The sequence below is a fragment of the Trachurus japonicus genome, chromosome 19 (assembly GCF_045865225.1).
Source record: "Trachurus japonicus isolate A0001 chromosome 19, Traja_1.0".
NCBI classification, from domain to species: domain Eukaryota; kingdom Metazoa; phylum Chordata; class Actinopteri; order Carangiformes; family Carangidae; genus Trachurus; species Trachurus japonicus.
Genome location: NC_140925.1, coordinates 5,304,626 through 5,323,175, shown reverse-complemented (window position 1 = coordinate 5,323,175; position 18,550 = coordinate 5,304,626). Strand labels below are relative to the sequence as shown.

Below are 18,550 nucleotides of genomic sequence, written 5' to 3'. Positions count from 1 at the left end.
GAAATATGCCATGTCCAGTACATTAAAGCTGCACTCATCATCATCATTATATTTTTCTTTATCTCAATGAAGCAACAAACACCTGAGTGTGCAGCTTTCCACCTTTTAGCCTCTTTTAGCTCATTGTTTTGGTTTTTCAGCTTCATCAACCTCCAAACTGAACTTTAAAAAACCTGCTCAGCACCAAATAAACAAGAAAAACAATGAAATTAACAACTAGCTGGTGAACATGACAGAGCATTAGGCAGCTATAGAAGAAACCGAGAGCTGGTGGAGACCAAACACGGAGCTAAAATAAAGTCTTCTGCATGTGGAAATAGGCAGCCCTCATCCTGATCCTGATCCTGATCCTGATCCTGATCCTGATCCCGATCCATCTCTTAAGTCCTGATCCACTCTGACATTTATACTTAGCACCTTAGAAGTCAGTACTGATTAGATAATGTGTCGTACACATAGAAACAACAGGTGGAGCCTGCAGCTTATGTTTGATTGGAGCTTCTGTGACTTCTATGATGTGAGAGTGAAGCTTTTTTTAATCATAGATGATCTTTGATTGAGTACACAAACTCCTCAAACTCTTTTTTTTGGCCTTTTATCATGATGCTCATGGAGTTACAGTAAGATGAATTAGCACAAAAAAGAAATGATTAGTATTTGTCAAAAATCAGTTGATGCAGCTTTAAACTCCAGGTTTGGTTTTATTTTTGCATCATTTTCATGCTTAGCAAGACACTGAAACTTTTCCTCAGGGAGAAAAAAAAACAAAAAAACACTCAGGTTGTTGTTTTTATCGGGAAAAGACAACAAACAATCAATCAAACAAACAAACAAACAAACAAACCGGCCCACAGCCGTCCCTCCGTCCTCGTAGCGCTTGTTTATTATTATTATTATTATTATAAACATTTCTTTTATTTTGGTGGTTACCTGCACGTTGTCCACTTCCTCTTCGCTCTTAAATCTTCATCTTTGATATAAATGAATGAAACTTAAACGATAATATGTCTCAGGTCCATAAAGTTCGTTGTGTGTGTGTGTGTGTGTGTGTGTGTGTGTGTGTGTGTGTGTGTGTGAGAGGGAGTGAGAGAGGGAGAGAGAGAGACAGAGACGTTGTGTACTCATGTGTTTACACTAGTGACAACATGTGACAGATGAATAGATGGACAGTCTGGAAGTAGAAGGAGTGTAGCGTCGCTCTGGTTGCAGCCGGTCACCTGGACGGGCTCGTCCGCAGCGTCTCCTGTGGAAAAGACACCAAGGTTTGATGATGATGAGCAGGAGCCAAATCAAACACTCTCTGCCCCTCCGGTCCCGGTCCAGCACAGAGACCCCATGACCTGGACTCTCTGTCTGCACCGGACCCCGGGGCCAACACGGAAAAGTTCAGACAGGGACACGACCAGGGCAAGGACACAGAGTTCTGCGGTTCAGGAAAAAAAAAAAAGAGAGAAAAAGAGAGAGTGGGAAAGAAAGAGGGGGAGGGAAAAAACAAAATCATGCAAAGCAGCACCGCTCCAAAAAACCACCGCAAACTTCATGTGGTAATATCTGAGTCCAGTGTCATGCTGAGCAGGAACCTCAGCTGTGAAAAAAACCCGGAATAATAGAGAAGCTCAGGAAAGAAAGACGTGGGTTTGGAAGAACAGAACTTCACCTCAGATCTCTGCTCCAGCTCCATTTGACTCGGTATACGGCTAAAAACATCTGCTATTACTCATTTGGATGATAATGAGTAGCTAAATTTTCAAAATAAAAGCATAAAAAGTGCAGTTTTTACCCATCAGCAGGTGTAACCGTACCTGTACAGCTGTTCAGTGACGTGTGCCCTTTTTGGCTCTCTTTGCCTTGACTCTGCAGCCGCTGAAGGCCGCGCTGTCTCTGACCTGCCGGCCTTTCTGTGGAGGCGGAGAAGCGCACACTGCGTCTGGACGGATGCGGCTAGAGTCCATCCACCTGTAGGTGTAGAAACATGAAGATGAAGAGGAGGAGGAGCGTTTGTTTTTATAGCAGTGCTATGAGTGATGCTCGTCAGATTCACCTATGCAGGGCTGCAGCTAATGATTCTTTTCAGTATCTATTAATCTATAAGACATAAGAAAACTCACCTAGTGTCATGTTAAATCTGACCTAAGGTTTATTTATCCAAAGAGTTTTCTACAATCTAAATACAGAGAAATCAAGTCAAGTCAAGTCAGGGTTTATTTCTAAAGCACATTTAAAATAACAGCAGTCGACCAAAGTGTTGCACATAGCCTACTGTAGATGGGTACAGAGTTAGTGCAACATCCAGTAATAAAATACAGTAGAATAAATGTGGAAAACCTGTGCAAACATTAGAATAACAACTTAAAAGGGGCGGTGTTTAGCTCAGTTGGTAGAGCACCCGCCCCATGTGTTGAGGCTATAGTCCTCGCTGCAGGCGGCCCCGGTTCGAGTCCCGCGTCGGACGGCCCTATCCTCCTCATTCCCCCCATCTCTGCCTCCCATTTCCTGTCACACTCTCAACTGTCCTATCGAATAAAGGCATGAAAAGCCAAAAAAAATATACTTTAAAAAAAAAGAATAACAACTTAAAAACTTGAGATTTTCGTGGTCAGACTCAGAAAGAAATGAAGTAAATTGTAAATTTCATGCACGGAGATGTCAAATCTACTATCTACTTTTGGTTTACTGAAATCTTTATTATTGCAGCTTTACACTCGTGACAAACGGCTCCTTTGTGTCCAAATAATTGCAAAACTACAAACACTCCCATCATGCTCAGCTGTTTTACCTGTTGCTGTCAGGTTGAGGCTCTTACCTGCGCAGCGGAGCCAGCTGGCATGTGCAGCTCCAGGGGTTGCCGGACAGCGTGAGGTTGGTGATGGTGCCGAACTCGAGGCTTCTGGGGAGCGACTTCAGCTTGTTGTTGTCCAGGTGCAGAGACTTGATGGCCGTGACGCCAGTGAACGCACCGTCGGAGAACTAGAGGAGGGAAAAGAGAAAATGCATCAGTTGTTGTTGTTGTTGTTGTTGGCTGAAGATGAGTCGTCACTTGGACTGAATGAGTCACTGTGAATTAGGGCTGCAACTGACAGTTATTTTCATTATGGATCAATCAGTCGATTATTTAAAGGGATAGTTCAACATTTTTGGCAAATTGGTCCATTGCCATAATCCCTATAGTCATAGCAGTAGGTTCGTTACCTTTAATTGTCTGCTGCTCAGAGCTACGCTACGGTAGCCTCGTAAACCAGCCTCTCATGGAAATGCATTTCATTTCATTTCGATGGAGAGTCTGGCCTAACTCCCGCTGTAAGTGTTTGGCCTGAAACCCTCAGAAGGCCGAGCCAATCAGCGTCGCCGCTGTGATTGACACAGCACGTTGGTCAATCAGGGACCGACTGGTGCAACGCCCCGTCACTACACTGCATTTCCACGAGAGGCTGGTTTACGATGCTAACGCTACGGAGGCTAATGGGATTTCTTGGTTTCCCTCATCAAACTCATCAAATACACAACACCAAAACTCCAGGAAATCCCATGAGCCTCCGTAGCGTAGCTCTGAGCAGCTCGCGGCTCTGCTCCGCCGTTCTAAAAACAGCTTGCACCGACAAATAAAGGTAACAAACCTACTTCTATGACTATAACGGTTATGGGCCAATTTGCCAAAATGTTGAACTATCCCTTTAAATGATTAATCGATTAGCTGTCTGGTCAATGAAATGTTAAACATTTTTGATAATTGTGCGATTAATCGATGAATTGTTGCAGCTCTACTGTGAATCTCCCTGCTGTTGTAGTTGTCAGGTTATGTTGCTGTCAGTGTTGTGGAAACATGGTTCACACCCCGGAGCTGGTGACGCTCCACAGTCCCAACAACCGTCCCTGTGTGTGTGTGTGTGTGTGTGTGTGTGTGAGGACGCAGACAGCTGAGGAGGAATCTCGCCAGTGTTTCTCTGGCATGAAAGCCTCCTCTCATCCTTCCTTATGTAAACACCGACGCTCGGTGCCCTCGCCTCTCCTTCGTATGCGCCTGGTGCGAAGGTGCTAAAAGCTTCAGAGAGGTGCGAGGTGAACCGAGCTACGTCGGCGCTGCTCCTGTCAACTTGTTTCTGGTCCAGGAGGAGGAGGAAGAGGAGGAGGAGGAAGAGGAGGAGGAGGAGGGCGGATGATGAGAGCGAGCAGCAGACGAGCGACCTTTGAGGTGCTTTGAAGGGGTTGTTGTGTGTTTTTTTTTTTTTTTTTATGTGAGTCTGGAGGAGATGATGAGGCTGTTTGGAAATTTCCACAGTGGAGAGCGACAAGTTTTTTTTTGAAGCAATGGAAGATGGATGACTTCCAGCGTGGCCGAGGTGTTTTCGCTCTCTCTGTCGTCTCTTTCCCCTCTCCTCCTCCTCCTCCTCCTCCTCCTCCTCCTCCTCCTCCGGGGCCACTCCTCCTCTGCCAGGAAGGTGCTCCTCGCTCGCAAAGGGCCCAATTGTCCATTCAACTTGGGGGCCGATGTGGACGGCGACGCTAAAAATACTCGACCGTGTCCGTGGAACACCCGGCCTCTATTTACCCGTCTCCTCCTAACCTAACCCCTCCTGACCTGTTTACCGTTTAGCAGAAAACACAACCTCGCTGAAAATAAGACTTATGTAATAATTAGACATGCTTGACTGAGGTCCAGCAAACAAAAACACTCTAAAAATACCTGCAACTGGCTGGAAAATGGCTCAATCTCCCGCTGCTTCCACCTGGCGCTCACACAGCCGCCCCGCCGGCGTGAGAGCGAGCTGTTATTTTACAGTTTCCCCCTCTGGGACCGACACCCGCCTCCATACTGTGGCATAAGTACACTCAAAAATATGGGATTAACCTCAGGTATGGAGCAAATGTGCTCTGAGGAATGTGTGAGAAGTCGAAGTCGAAGTCGAAGTGGCGCTGCTGCAGCGTGGAGCTCATACTGAATTCATTCATCCCCGCGTGCAGCTGCTGTGGAAACATCTGTCTCTTGTCTCCTGATATCTGAGCATCAAGAAAGAAAGACTCTGGATCGGCGTTTCCATGGAGCAGCCAGATGTTGGTTTCTATCTGCCATGCAAAACAAAAGTTGATCTAAAAATGGATCAGAGTCAGTTTTCAGCGGCGCTTTCAACCGTTTCCAGCTGCGACTGAGTTGAGTTTTCTCCAGCCGCCTCATTTGTCGACAGATAAACTGTTGGTTCACTTCAGTTACTAAAAACACATTAAGTTAATGACTCAACAGCCGTGCAGGCAGATGGAAATCAGTTCTTTTGATCCACGGGTCCACTCGTGACCCTTCATCTTTACTTTAGTGAAGACTCAGCCGTGCATTAAAGCTGCAACAGTTCATAAATAACAAACAGGAATCAACACTAGGAAGAAGTTTATCTATGAAGTTCAACTTTCTTTGCCTGAGTTAAATCCTGAAGAGGGCTCTCAGAAAGCCTCAGAAAGTAAAAATACAGTTTTTGGCAAAGACATTTTATCATATTTATACCATGAAAGAAGCATTTAAATGTTGTTTCAGCTTCAGAGCAGCTCGTTCTCTCTCCTCAGATGTTTAGACGCCAAATGTGGTGAAAATATTCAGTAATAATCCCAAAGCTTTTAGTTTTTTCTTGTGCTATTTGCACAAACAGCCTTTTCTCTTTCTCTCTCTCTCTCTTAAAGGGAACTTGATGAATGATGGTTCAGTTTTGTGACATTAAGAGCGAACCGACATCTGAACTCTACAAACGTGGCACGTTGTTGGGGAAACTCCCACCAGACAGATACAGATAGAGTCACAACAACAGTCGGCTGTTTCCCCCCTCACAGACAAATTAATGATCTTTTCTACCAATTTAGCTCAATTTAATGTGGAAATTAATCACTTGATCATGACCCAAAGCACATCTGAGGTCAATAAATGCAAATGGTAACACTTTACTTGAATAGGTATTCATAAGATTGACATAAAACTGTCATAACCATGACATAACAGCTGTCATAAACATCGATGAATACTTATGACAGCTGTCGTTAAGTGTCATTCGGTAAGTTATGTCACTTTTGATCCAAAGTTGACATTATTTGAGATGTCCTTCTTATGAGAACTTGACATAATTTTTAAAGTTTGGCAATTAGGTCTGCTATGACAGTTTAAATTGTCTTTATATCAAGTTGTCAGAACAAAAACATCTCAAACAATGTCAACTTTGCATTAAAAGTGACATAACTTACCGAATGACACTTAACAACATCTCTCATAAGTATTAATTGATGTTTATGACAGCTGTTATGTCATGGTTATGACAGTGTTATGGCAATCATATGAATACCTATTCAAGTAAAGTGTTACCATGCAAATTCACAACATAAACTTCAATATTTGGACAAAACCAACCTCAGTATAGTAAATATTCTTATATAAAATCTATTTACATCTTGGTTTAGAGACTCCATTAATGCACATTTCCAGGTTTATGTTGTGTACAAAGTCAGTAAAACGCCTGCTGGCTGTTTACAGGGGGCGTCGCCCACTGGCAAAGCTGTACATACAGTATAAACATGCCAGACCAAAACAAACAAACACGAGGACAGAGCTGTAAATATAGCGACCTAATGCCAGGATCTGAATTCATTTACCTTTGCGCTGTATTTTTTAACCAATAACAGCAACAATTTAACTTATAAAATCTAAGAAAACCCCTGCACTGACCTTCTCCAGACCCATGTTGTCCAGGTGTAGCTTCTCCATGTAGCGTCCGAAGCTCTGGAAGGCGTTGTCGGGGATGTTCCTCATGGGGTTCCTCGCCAGCGAGAGCTCCTCCACCACGCGCAGTTTGCTCATGGCGGCGCTGGGATAGGCGCTCATCTTGTTCCTGTCCAGGTGGAGTATGGCCAGGTTCTCCACGTCGTCCAGAGAGCCCGGCTGCATGGCGCTCAGCTCGTTCCCGCTCATGTGCAGCCAGCGAAGGTCCTTGGCGCCGGCGAACGTCCCCGCCCGCAGCTCCCGCAGCTTGTTGTCGTTGAGCTGCAGGATGAAGAGGTTGATCATGGGGCTGAAGACGCCTTTGGCCAGGTCTCCGATCTGGTTCCCGTCCAGGTAGAGGTAGGTGAGCTCGGTGAGGTCGTCGAAGGCGCCGGGCTTGATGCTGCTGATCTCGTTGTTGGACAGGTAGAGGTAGATGAGCTTCTTCAGCCCCTTGAAGGCCTGCGAGCCCACCTCGCGCAGCTGGCAGTGCTGCATGTGCAGAGAGATGAGCCCCTTGCTGTCGCTGAAGGCGCCGGTGGGGATGCCGCCCAGGCTGTTGCGCTGCAGGTTGAGCAGCCGCGTGGCCTCCGACACGCGGGGGATCTTCTTCAGCCCCACGTTGTCGCAGATGACGTGCTGCAGGTCGCCGTGGCAGTGGCACAGGCTCGGGCACTGGCTCGGCGCTCCCCGAACGGCGGGGCCGAGGACCAGGAGGCAAGTCCCCAACAACAACCAGCTCACACAACGCATCCTCACTCACTCACTCACAGCGTCCACACGTCCACTCGGTCACTGTGTCGCTCTGTCCCGTCTGTCTGCAGCAACAGCAGCAGGAAAAAGAAGAAAAAAGAAGAGGAAAAAGCCGAAAATCCAACTGCGAAAGGAGGAAAAGTTTGAGCCGAAGTGTGTTTATGTGTGTGAGTGTGGAGAGAAACAGACGGAGAGAGAGAGGGAGAGGGAGTGAAAAGGTGAGTAAAGGTGGGCAGTGCAGAGAGACATTCACTTTGAGAGGAGGATGGCCAGTCAACAGAACACACAGCACTATTTATAACATTTACTTGAGGAGGGGAAAAAAAGCAAAAAAATAAAAAAAAAGCGAGGAGGTTCTTGCTAGGGTGTTGGAGTGTGAGGTTTTGCAGGAGGAAGTCAAGTGTCTGTGAGAATTTAACCCTGAACGAGCAGGAAGACGACACCGCAGCAGCAGTAATGACTCTGTCTCTCAGCAACAAGACTCATGCTGCTTTTGTATCCATATATATACAGTGTGTGTATATATATAGCTCTGGAAAAAAACAAGAGACCACTTTCACAAATGTTTCTTAAAAGCATCTCTACATGTATGACAGTCATTCTTTTCTTTTCTTTTTTAAACACCAACACAAACACAACTCATTCTACTTAATGAGACACTGATGAGGTCATCACCTGAACCACATCTGGTTGTATAGGAAGATTAATAAAAAAACCACTGCTGGGATTAAACGTTGACATTATCCCACAAAAACTGATTTATAAACTCTTCCTGAGTTAAAATATTCTTGCTGTGTTGTTTAGGAATAAATATGAACATGTTTTCTTTGCATTATTATTATTCAAGGTCTGAAAAGACTTGATATTTTTTGTTATTTAGACTAGTTTAGTCATTTTCAGCCAATAAAAGCTCTAAATGACAATATTTTTATTTCAATTTTGGGAGAAATGTTGTCGGTAGTTGAGTAAAATTAAATTAAAACATTCTCGTTGTTTTACATTCTATCAAACACATACCTATAAATAGTAAAACCAGAGAAACAGATCATTTTGGGGGTGGTCTCTTATTTTTTTTCCAGAGTTACAGTATATGAATAAAAAACTCTGTAAATACCAGGTGACTTGTGAACAACGTGGCACGAGGTGAGGCCGGCCAGACTCCTCTATTGTTTTTCAGTCTGCGGTGGCAGAGAGAGAGAGAAGAAAAAAAAAGAAAAGAAGGGGAAAAGCCACTCCTGTGCAGCTGTTTTATAACCTATAATAGTCTCCAGATGTTTTGGCATGAAGCGAGATGATGTTTCAAGTGAAAACAAAGGGATCCCTCCCTCCATCATCCCTGGCTGGAATGAGAAACGAAGGCTTTTTCAGATACCACTGTACATTCCTGTGTCGTGTTATGTAATTGTCTTTAAAGTCAAAACCTGTTGAGTTCAGGTTTCATCTGCACGACACCGAGCGGCAGCGGAGGATTCACTTATAAACTTTTTGGTAACGCTTTACTTTAAATAGGTATTCATAAGATTGACATAACACTGTCATAACCATGACATAACAGCTGTCATAAACATCAATGAATACTTATGACAGCTGCCGTTAAGTGTCATTCGGTAAGTTATGTCACTTTTGATGCAAAGTTGACATTATTTGAGATGTCCTTGTTATGAGAACTTGACATAATTTTTAAAGTTTGGCAATCAGGTCTGCTATGACAGTTTTTAAATTGTCTTTATGTCAAGTTGTCAGAACAAAAACATCTCAAACAATGTCAACTTTGCATCAAAAGTGACATAACTTACCGAATGACACTTAACGACAGCTGTCATAAGTATTCATTGATGTTTATGACAGCTGTTATGTCATGGTTATGACAGTGTTATGTCAATCTAATGAATACCTATTAAAGTAAAGTGTTACCAACTTTTTTCTTTTCTTCTTCTTCTTGACACCTGCTTTTAATAATAAGAGAAAAAGGAATATTTCAGAGGCGGTGCAGCAGCGGGTGTGTCTCTGTGTCTCTGTGGCTCGGCTCAGAGAGAGGATGGTTTGGCTTCAGGTGGCCGGGTGCAGCAGGTTTATAAGATGGATGGATCCACCCGGGGATAAGTGGAATCTCGAGTTTACTTAACAAATCTAGCATTTTATTGGCAATATCGTCTCCTCCCTGATTTTCCAGGTGAAAGTCCGCAGGGTAACGTGACGTCCTGCAGCTCCTCTGTGTGTCCGGCCGACCTCTGACTCTGATTGATTTTGCACCTGTGAGAGAAGAATAGTGGATTTTATTCCTCTATTCTCTATTCAATCTGTGTCTCTCCTCGTCAAAAGTTTTCTTTCTTTTTTTTAATCAGTTACTTACATAAATGTAATGAACACATTTAATTGCAGTTACCACATTTATGTTAAGGAGTAAAGAAGTTCTATTTTCCTCTGAAATTTGGTGAAAGTCGTGCACAAAGTCTCAAAGTAGAGTTAATTTACTCACTTTATACATTTAGTTACTTAAAGCAGAAGTAAGCAGAATGTTTGTGTTAATATAAGTCTTAAATAGTTATATCTTCCAACAGCAATCACTTCTATAGAGTGTTTGGTCTGAAACACGGGTCTGTCAGTCACTCTGCTCTGCTGTAAGCCGAGGAGAAAACTTTCCTTGTATCCTACAACCTTTATCCAATGAGGAGAGAGAACGGCATAAAGGGGCAGTCCTCTCTGTGTGTGCAGCCAAGGGATGCGCGTGAATGTGGTGACGTACGGACGAGGGCGGGGACTGCTAACTCCATCTGCTGACAAGAAGTTAGCCAAAACGACCAGATCGCTTACTTCTGCTTTAATTGATAAGTTGATCAAGGGAAAATGTGATTAAACAAGTTAAATATGAAGATTTACTGCTTTTTTAAATGTATTTTTCAATAAAAACAAGATATTTAAAGAAATATTCTGCTCTGGAAACTTAAAGAGAAATGTCACAGATCAGATTTTAAAGTAGAAATTAAACCGTTTGTGCAAAAAGTTGTGAGATGAGAGGCAATATCAGCTGCTTGTAGCATCACACCCCCAAAGCTCCAAACCAGCTGTGGCCGTGTTGCATTGTGGGTATAAAAAAGATGATATCTGGTTCTGTTGCATTGATTGTGACTATTAGAGGAAAGTAAAGCTCCATCTGTGGAGCTGCAGCTCAGTTTACCTCCCACTTGTTCCCAGAAAATCTGTGTTGAGCTGCAAAGACGACCTTGGTGCAACATGTTTGTGCATAAACGTTACATTTCTTGATTTCTTTACATATTTATGGAGATTTTTGCCACTTTTTTTGCCAAAGAATTTGACTAAATGTATGTTTTTATATCAGTTTTTCAATCAGAAACCCGTTGAGTAAGAACCTGGATCAGACTGTGACATTGTGAGTTTCACTTCTCCCCCAAACAAACAAAGAGAAAGTCCAGAGATGGTTATCTCTTCAAACACAGCGTTCCAGCTCTGAGGTTTCAGTCGGTCTCTGGTCTTGGTTTCGCTGCTTTGGGTGTTTGGGTCTGAGCCGGGCTCAGTCTCCACACAACCGTGACGAATTACACGTTGTTTAAAAGCTCCGAGTCCAAGTCTCCAGATTCTATCGCTGCAAAACATTTTATCAGTTGTTGACACAGAATTAGTTCATAGCTGTGGTTTCGGCTTCAGACCGATTCCTGTCTCTCACTGAGGCTTCGCTCTGTCGCTCTTGTTTGAACGCGTCGGTGTCGTTGACTCGTTGTGTATATAAATGTGACTCTCATCCCTCAGTTGTGTTGTTTTGTGTGATTGACAGATCGGATACGGAACCACAGAGAACAGCCCGGTGACGTTCTGCGGCGCCACGACGGACAACATGGAGAGGAAGTCGGAGACGGTCGGCTTCCTCATCGACCACCTGGAGGTAACACAACACGACACCTCGACACAACAACACAACAACACCTCAACATCTCAACCTCTCAGGCCTCGGGCGGACAACAACAGACGTTTCTCCTCAAAATAACTTCACAAAATTAATTTAAACAATGAAGAAATGATGTTTGCTGCTGCCTCTCCTGCTCTGGTGCAGAAGCCCATAAGCCCATCCAGGTGCATGCTGGTCCTACCCTAACTAATACGTTAATGCAATGGTTCTCAAAGTGGGCTCCTCCAGGGGTCCTTGAGAGGGTTCAGGGAGTCCCCAACTTTTTCTTGAAGTTTTACCACACCAAATTTTTAAACGTTATGTTTTTTGAGAAAATTTTACCACTTTTTTTCTAGATTTTTTTTTTTAAAACGTTTTTTGAAAAGTTTTACCAATTTCTTCTTGAATTTATTTTAAAAAAAGAAATTTTACCACTTTTTTCAAGAATTGTTTTTGAGATATTTTACCACTTTTTTCTAGAAATTCTTTTACTTTTTTGAGAATTTTTACCACTTTTTCTAGATTTTTTTTTTTACCAGTTTCTTCTTGAATTTATTAAAAAATATATTTTTTTGAGAAATCTTACCATCTTTTTGAGAAATTTTACCACTTTTTTCAAGAATTGTTTTTGAGATATTTTACCACTTTTTTCTAGAATTTTTTAAACTTTTTTTTGAGAATTTTTTACCACTTTTTCTAGATTTTTTTTGTTTTTTTAAACTCTCTTTGAAAAATATTACCAGTTTCTTCTTGAATTTATATTTTAAAAAAAATCTTTTTGAGAAATCTTAGCACCTTTTTGAGAAATTTTACCACTTTTTTCAAGAATTGTTTTTGAGATATTTTACCACTTTTTTCTAGAAATGTTTTAACTTTTTTTTTTTTGAGAATTTATACCACTTTTTCTAGAAATGTTTAAACTTTTTTGATAAATTGTACCACTTTTTCCAGAAATTTCTCTACAATATTTCCCAAAATTCACGCCATTGGCCCTGATTTGAATGTACATTGAGTAAAAAAGTAACGTTCTTCAGTCTCAGAACAAATATTTGTGTATTTCTGGTGTTTGCTTCAAAATTTTGTCCAATGGGAGTCCATTGTCTAATTTGTGTCAATTTATGGGTCCTTGATGTAAAAAAAAAGTTTGAGAACCACTGCCCTATAATGTAGCCATAGCATCATCCGAAAATGAACGAAATATGAATTAACCAAACAGAACAATATTAAAGAAACTAATGACTAACAAAAGAAAAAATCATCAACGGCACCTAAAAGTCTGAGCTTCACCACATTAACTTTTATTATCAAAACAGAAACATTATGTCTCATTAAACATTATGTTTTCCTTGTATAATTGCTGCATTTGCTGAATAAAATCTGTTTTCTGTCTCAGGCTAAAATCGTGAACCCGTCGACGGGAGAGATGGTTCCTCTGGGGACGATCGGGGAGATCATGATCCGAGGGTGGGCGGTGATGTTGGAGTACTGGGGCGACAAAGCCAAGACGAAGGAGTGCATCAGTGAAAACGGCTGGTACAAGACCGGGTGAGAGGAAGAGGAAGCTGTGGTTTTACCTCACAGCTTTTAATGAGATAACAGGAAAAAAAAAAACAAAGTGTGTTGATGTTGATGTTGATCCATGTTGTGTGTCTTCTGCAGAGACATCGGCAGCTTGGACGCCTACAGCTACCTGCGCATCGAGGGCCGGATCAAAGACATGATCATCAGAGGAGGAGAGAACATTTACCCGGCCGAGATCGAGCAGTTCCTGCACACGCACCCCAAAGTGAAGGAGGCGCAGGTGAGATCGGAGAGCACGGTCTCAGAGACGATAAAACCCGCCTGGTTTTATGATGCAATTTGGGGGGGAAAAAAATCTCTTTTCACATTTGTTTTTTTAAACTTTTAAACTTTTACATTTTTATTTATTTCTTCACAATGGTAACATGACAAATCCATTTCCCTTTTTCGCCTTTTTCCAGCTGCACATTATCTTAACACTTATAATCAAGAGTTGTGTAATAAAGCAGTATGATACAATAATAATAAATAGAACGTAGGATCAGTTACACAGATTTAAAGTGAGAAAAAGACAACAAAAAATAAAGGAAGATAAATAATTGAATATAATAAAAAGAATGATGATATTGTTAATAATAATTATAATTTGAATGAAAAAAAAGAAGAGAGATCCACTCTAGGTATGAAATGAATGTGTTTAGTACCTGACCAAGATGCTACAAACTTATTGTATTATTACTTATTGCAGAGCTATGACAGGTTTCCATCGTTTAATAAAAAGAAGGTTTTTGAAGTCTTAATGAATATGTAATTTGTTCCATCTGGTAAATGTCCCATATTTTCTGAATCCATACATTATAAGTAGGAGGATCTGGCTTTAGCATTTTAACGCTGCTGTAAGCAAAATGTTTAAGAGTATTTAATATCCCTTCCTTCTATACCCTCAGGAATTGCTCCTAATAATGTTACTATTGGGGTTTGAAAACCTCTCTGAGAGCATCATTCACATTTGGTTTTGTTGTGTTTTTATTTCACATCTTCACTGATCTTCTTATAGATAACGTTTTTATTGTTTATGCACAGATGAAAACTTTTCCTCCTTCATGTTTGTGTGTGTTTGTGTCAGGTGGTCGGAGTGGAAGACGCTCGTATGGGCGAAGAAATCTGCGCCTGCATCAAGCTGGTGGACGGAGAGGAGTGCACCGCAGAGGAAATCAAAGCTTTCTGCAAAGGACAGGTCAGAGAGATTCGTCTCCGTTGTTTCATATGAAGCTGGATTTATTTTATATTCTCTACTTCCTGTCAGACTCTGTATTCTTTATTTATCGTCGTGTCTCCTCTGCTCCTTCCAGATCGCTCACTTCAAGAATCCTCGCTACGTCCTCTTTGTGAGCAGCTACCCGCTCACTGTGACTGGAAAGGTAATTACACACAAACTAGGTTTATTTCACCGTGTTTATTAAAGGGATAGTTCACCCAAAATTCAAATTTCACTCATTATCTACTCACCCTCATGTCGACTAAGGGCTGTGAGAAGTTTCAGAGTCCTCCGTCCCTTCTCGGAGTTACAGGGGGTCTCTGCGTAGCAGTGCATGTCCATATAACGGTTGCAAATGGATACCAACTGTCTTCGTAACAAAAAGACACACCAAAAAACATCCAAATACCTCCATGCTGCTCCTATGTAATGTCCGTCTTGTATTGAAGCCCTGAAATGCGAAATTGTCCCGAAAAACAGTAAATAAGTCTATATTTCAAGCTTGTTTGTAGCGGAAGCTTCTCGAAGCTCCTCTTCCCGGTTCGTCAAATTTGGATGAACCGGGGTCTGTCCTCTTCCCAGTTCATCCAAATTGACGAACCGGGAAGAGGAGCTTCGAGAAGCTTCCGCTACAAAACAAGCTTGAAATATAGACTTATAAAAAAATTCTCGGGACAATTTCGCATTTCAGGGCTTCAATACAAGACGGACATTACATACATTACATACATGGAGGTATTTGGATGTTTTTTGGTGTGTCTTTTTTTTACGAAGACAGTTGGTATCCATTTGCAACCGTCATATGGACATGCACTGCTACGCCGAGACCCCCTGTAACTCAGAGAAGCCACGGAGGACTCTGAAACTTCTCCCAGCCCTTAGTTGACATGAGTAGATAATGAGTGAAATTTCAATTTTAGGTGAACTATCCCTTTAAGACGAGTAAAAACAGACCCAGACTGTGATAAACATCAGCTCCCCTCTGGTTCTGGTTCTCTCCTGGGAGGCTGTTTGCAATAATTCACCGTAGACACTCGTGTTTGAACAGACCGACCCTGAACGCCCCCAGACAGAACAGGGAGAGGCAGCTATTAGCTCGTCTGCACGAACACCGCGTCCTGTTAGTCGAACCCTGAAGGGCGTCGGGAGTCAGAACCGGCGTTAACGGGGTTTTTTTTTTTTCCCCACCGTAGCCGTAGAGCCGTCTGTCCTCGGCTCGGCGGACCGCATCGGGGGCCTGATCTTGATTTACCTCTCGGAAAGCGTCGGGGCTGTAACGTGATCGGCACATTTACAGATCACTTCCAGCACAGTCACTCCACAGAAATAGCTGTTTTTGGGGAAGTGAGCATTAAGGTAGTCAGATGAGAAGCTAAAAAAAAAAAACTAAAGTCATGATGAACAGAAAGACCAGAACCAGAGAGGAGGAGGAGGAAATCCACCTGCACAGCTCAGGTTTTACTGTAGCATCCTGTATGTTTGTGGCATTTACAGTGTCATGCAAAGGTTTGGGCACCCTTGGTCAAAATTGAATCTGTTAATGTGAACAATTGAGATGAATTGATCTCCAAAAGACATCAAGTTACAGATGACACATTCTCTTTACATTTTAAACAATATAAATTTGTATTTATTTTCATATTTTACATTTTCAAGATGACAGAAAAGGAAAAGGGCCTCAGCAAAGGTTTGGGCCCCTGCATAGTTAGTACCTAGTAGCCCCCCCTTTGGAAACTATCGCAGCGTGTAAATAGTAAATATCTTTTGCAGGCTGCTGCTTTGTTTCCCCTTTTCACTCTAAAACTGTAGAAAACTAAAATAATACACTGATATTGATTAAAATATTGCAAAAGCGTGTTTCATGTTTAAAGGGATAGTTCAACATTTTGGAAAATTGGCCCGTTGCCATAATCCCTGTAGTCATAGCAGTAGGTTCGTTACCTTTAATTGTCGGTGCAAGCTGTTTTTAGAACGGCGGAGCAGAGCCGCCAGCTGCTCAGAGCTACGCTACGGAGGCTCATGGGATTTCTTGGTTTCCCTCATCAAACTCATCAAATACACAATCCAACAACTCCAAAACGCTCTGGTGGACAAGTTGTGACCTGCACATTCACCACGCTATGAGATAATAACACAACGTTACGAGGTAAATTCATGCAAAACCGCTGATGCGCGTTCCCGTCTGGGACAGTTTTTCGGCAAGCGGTCTCTGTATTTACCTCTACAACAACTCTGTCTGGTAACGTTGTGTTATTATCTCATAGCGTGGTGAATGTGCAGGTCACAACTTGTCCACCAGAGCGTTTTGGAGTTGTTGGATTGTGTATTTGATGAGTTTGATGAGGGAAACCAAGAAATCCCATGAGCCTCCGTAGCGTAGCTCTGAGCAGCTCACAGCTCTGCTCCGCCGTTCTAAAAATAGCTTGCACCGGCAACTAAAAGTAACGAACCTACTGCTATGACTATAGGGATTATGGCAATGGGCCAATTTGACAAAAATGTTGAACTATCCCTTTAACTTTCTGCCTTTTGGAGATCATTTCATCTTCCACTTGTTCACTGCTGTTCACATTAACAGACATTTTGACCAGACTTCTGCATGACACTGTATAGCCAAAACAAACTAATCTATTGAGGTTTGTAGTTTTGTTTCCTCTGGACAGAACCAGGTTGTTTTTTTTCTGTCTTTTATATCTTTGTCCATGTTAAATATTGATTCACCATCATTTTCTTTTTTAAATCTGTTTTCTCTTCTCAGATCCAGAAGAACATACTGCGCGAGGACGTTGAGAAGCAGCTCGGACTGAAGAAGGAAAACTGAGAAGCTCCACTCACTCGTCCGCAGACAGAGAGAGATAGAAGACAGTTTGTGTTTAAACCGTCCCATAAACACGGAGCAGTCTGAGCCTCCAGGAGACGTCGGACAGACGGACCGACGCCTTCAGGGCCACATGTTGTTGTTGTTTCTTTGTCTTACCGTCAACAAATCACATGAAGAGACTGAGGAGTATCGTTTTGTATTGTTTTGTTTTTGTTGCATTGTGCATCCTGCTGCTGGGAAACACTCACTCACTAGAGCACAATACGTTTATCACTCCGCAGCTGAAAATAGTCCCCAAACAAATGCACATTTTTACAGCTGTTTGAGTGGCCAGATGTTTCAGGAAGCTTCTGAGCTTTTTTAATAGAGATAAATCCATGTATTTGACAGAGTATTAGTGAATGTGTAGAGTTTTTTAGAGATGGACCAATGAAATGTTTTGGTCTTTTTATTGGATTTGTTGACGATAAACATAAAAGAATAACATCAAATCTATCATTTAACCCACTGTACAGTTGTGTAACATAAATGTGAATCCATACATGAGTCCTACACACACACACACACACACACTACCTTGAAGACCAGTGCAGAACCTGTTGCTGTCCTGCTGAGTTCTCCACTGTTCTTCTGTTTTATCCTGCACAAAGCTCCAAAAACCTTTTTTTTTCTTTTTTTTTACATTAACTTGAAATAAACTTTGTACCAGCCGTGGGTGTGTTTCTCTTTTTCCGGGAAGAATGAAGGTATTTTTATTGATCTTGGTGGCAGGTGCACGCCTCCTAAGCCCCTGGAATGCCACTCAAACACAAACACACACACACACACACACACACACACATACTGATTGAAAAATGAAAACTTTGCGGCCTTTAAAACGAGCGGCTATCGCACACACACACTTAGAGCTGTAAAGAATTTCCTCTGGACTCAGACTGGGCTACATGTGCAGTCCACCTGAGCGCCGGCCGGGCTGCAGGATCAGATGTCGGCTCCTGTCTAGACCTGAAGGACTCGGCCCAGAAATAGCTCCTGAGAGCCCAGAGGAAAACAAACGGTGCCGCTGGCTCTTACAGAAGAACCTCAAGGTTTATTTTGCTTTTTTTTTTTTCATTTTTACATATTTTAGGGGTTTGGATTTACTGGTTTCAGGACATGGTATTCTTACAGAAAGCGCCAAGTGCAAGAGTCAAACGGTTGGTTTTGACATGCTCCAACATCGGCCCGGGTCTTAGGAAATCACCTCAAAGCCAAAGGAATGTGGAGTTTTAGGGGAAAATGCAGTGAATGTAATAGAGCAGAGGGTGAGCCCTGTTTTCACAAGATGAACATTCAACATGTGTCTTTTTCGCCCAAATTGCTAGTTGGAAGTCAATAAAATTAGAGGTTTCTGTTCTATTAATTTGTTGTCAACTGCCCAAACTCAGCAGCTCCTTTAATTTTAACTTTAACCATTGTGTCTCCCCCGTGTGGCGAGAAGAAGAACAACAGCTCAAAACACTCACCTGCTTTTAAATGAAAACAGCTGAAAAGCAGCAGGTAACTACAGGTCAGATCTGTATTTAA

At 42.2% G+C, this 18,550-nt stretch overlaps 2 protein-coding genes across 2 annotated transcripts in view; one reads left to right on the top strand and one right to left on the bottom strand.

The window, feature by feature from the left end:
* acsf2 (acyl-CoA synthetase family member 2) overlaps positions 1-17,363 on the top strand; it is a 29,986-nt gene extending 12,623 nt beyond the window's left edge. The window contains exons 11-16 of the mRNA XM_085760829.1: positions 11,274-11,381; positions 12,778-12,929; positions 13,044-13,185; positions 14,032-14,142; positions 14,258-14,326; positions 16,922-17,363. Of these exons, the coding sequence (XP_085616955.1) occupies positions 11,274-11,381; positions 12,778-12,929; positions 13,044-13,185; positions 14,032-14,142; positions 14,258-14,326; positions 16,922-16,984 (645 nt within the window). The 3' untranslated portion in view covers positions 16,985-17,363. The remainder of the gene's footprint in view (positions 1-11,273; positions 11,382-12,777; positions 12,930-13,043; positions 13,186-14,031; positions 14,143-14,257; positions 14,327-16,921) is intronic.
* chad (chondroadherin) lies at positions 793-7,751 on the bottom strand. The gene is made up of 4 exons (XM_085761568.1): positions 6,695-7,751; positions 2,804-2,967; positions 1,803-1,956; positions 793-1,243 (listed from the first exon to the last, which is right to left on the bottom strand). Exons 1-3 carry the CDS (start codon positions 7,478-7,480, stop codon positions 1,815-1,817), a joined length of 1,092 nt encoding a protein of 363 aa, XP_085617694.1. The 5' UTR covers positions 7,481-7,751; the 3' UTR covers positions 793-1,243; positions 1,803-1,814.
* Positions 17,364-18,550: the final 1,187 nt, after the last annotated feature.

What these genes read in the sequence shown, in the direction of transcription:
- chad (XM_085761568.1), bottom strand. Translation starts at nt 7,480, where the DNA reads ATGCGTTGTGTGAGCTGGTTGTTGTTGGGGACTTGCCTCCTGGTCCTC. An exon ending in ACAACATGGGTCTGGAGAAG is followed by an intron (nt 2,968 to 6,694) that starts GTCAGTGCAGGG and finishes TCCCTCCTCTAG; the next exon opens with TTCTCCGACGGTGCGTTCAC. An exon ending in CAGCTGGCTCCGCTGCGCAG is followed by an intron (nt 1,957 to 2,803) that starts GTAAGAGCCTCA and finishes CTACACCTACAG; the next exon opens with GTGGATGGACTCTAGCCGCA.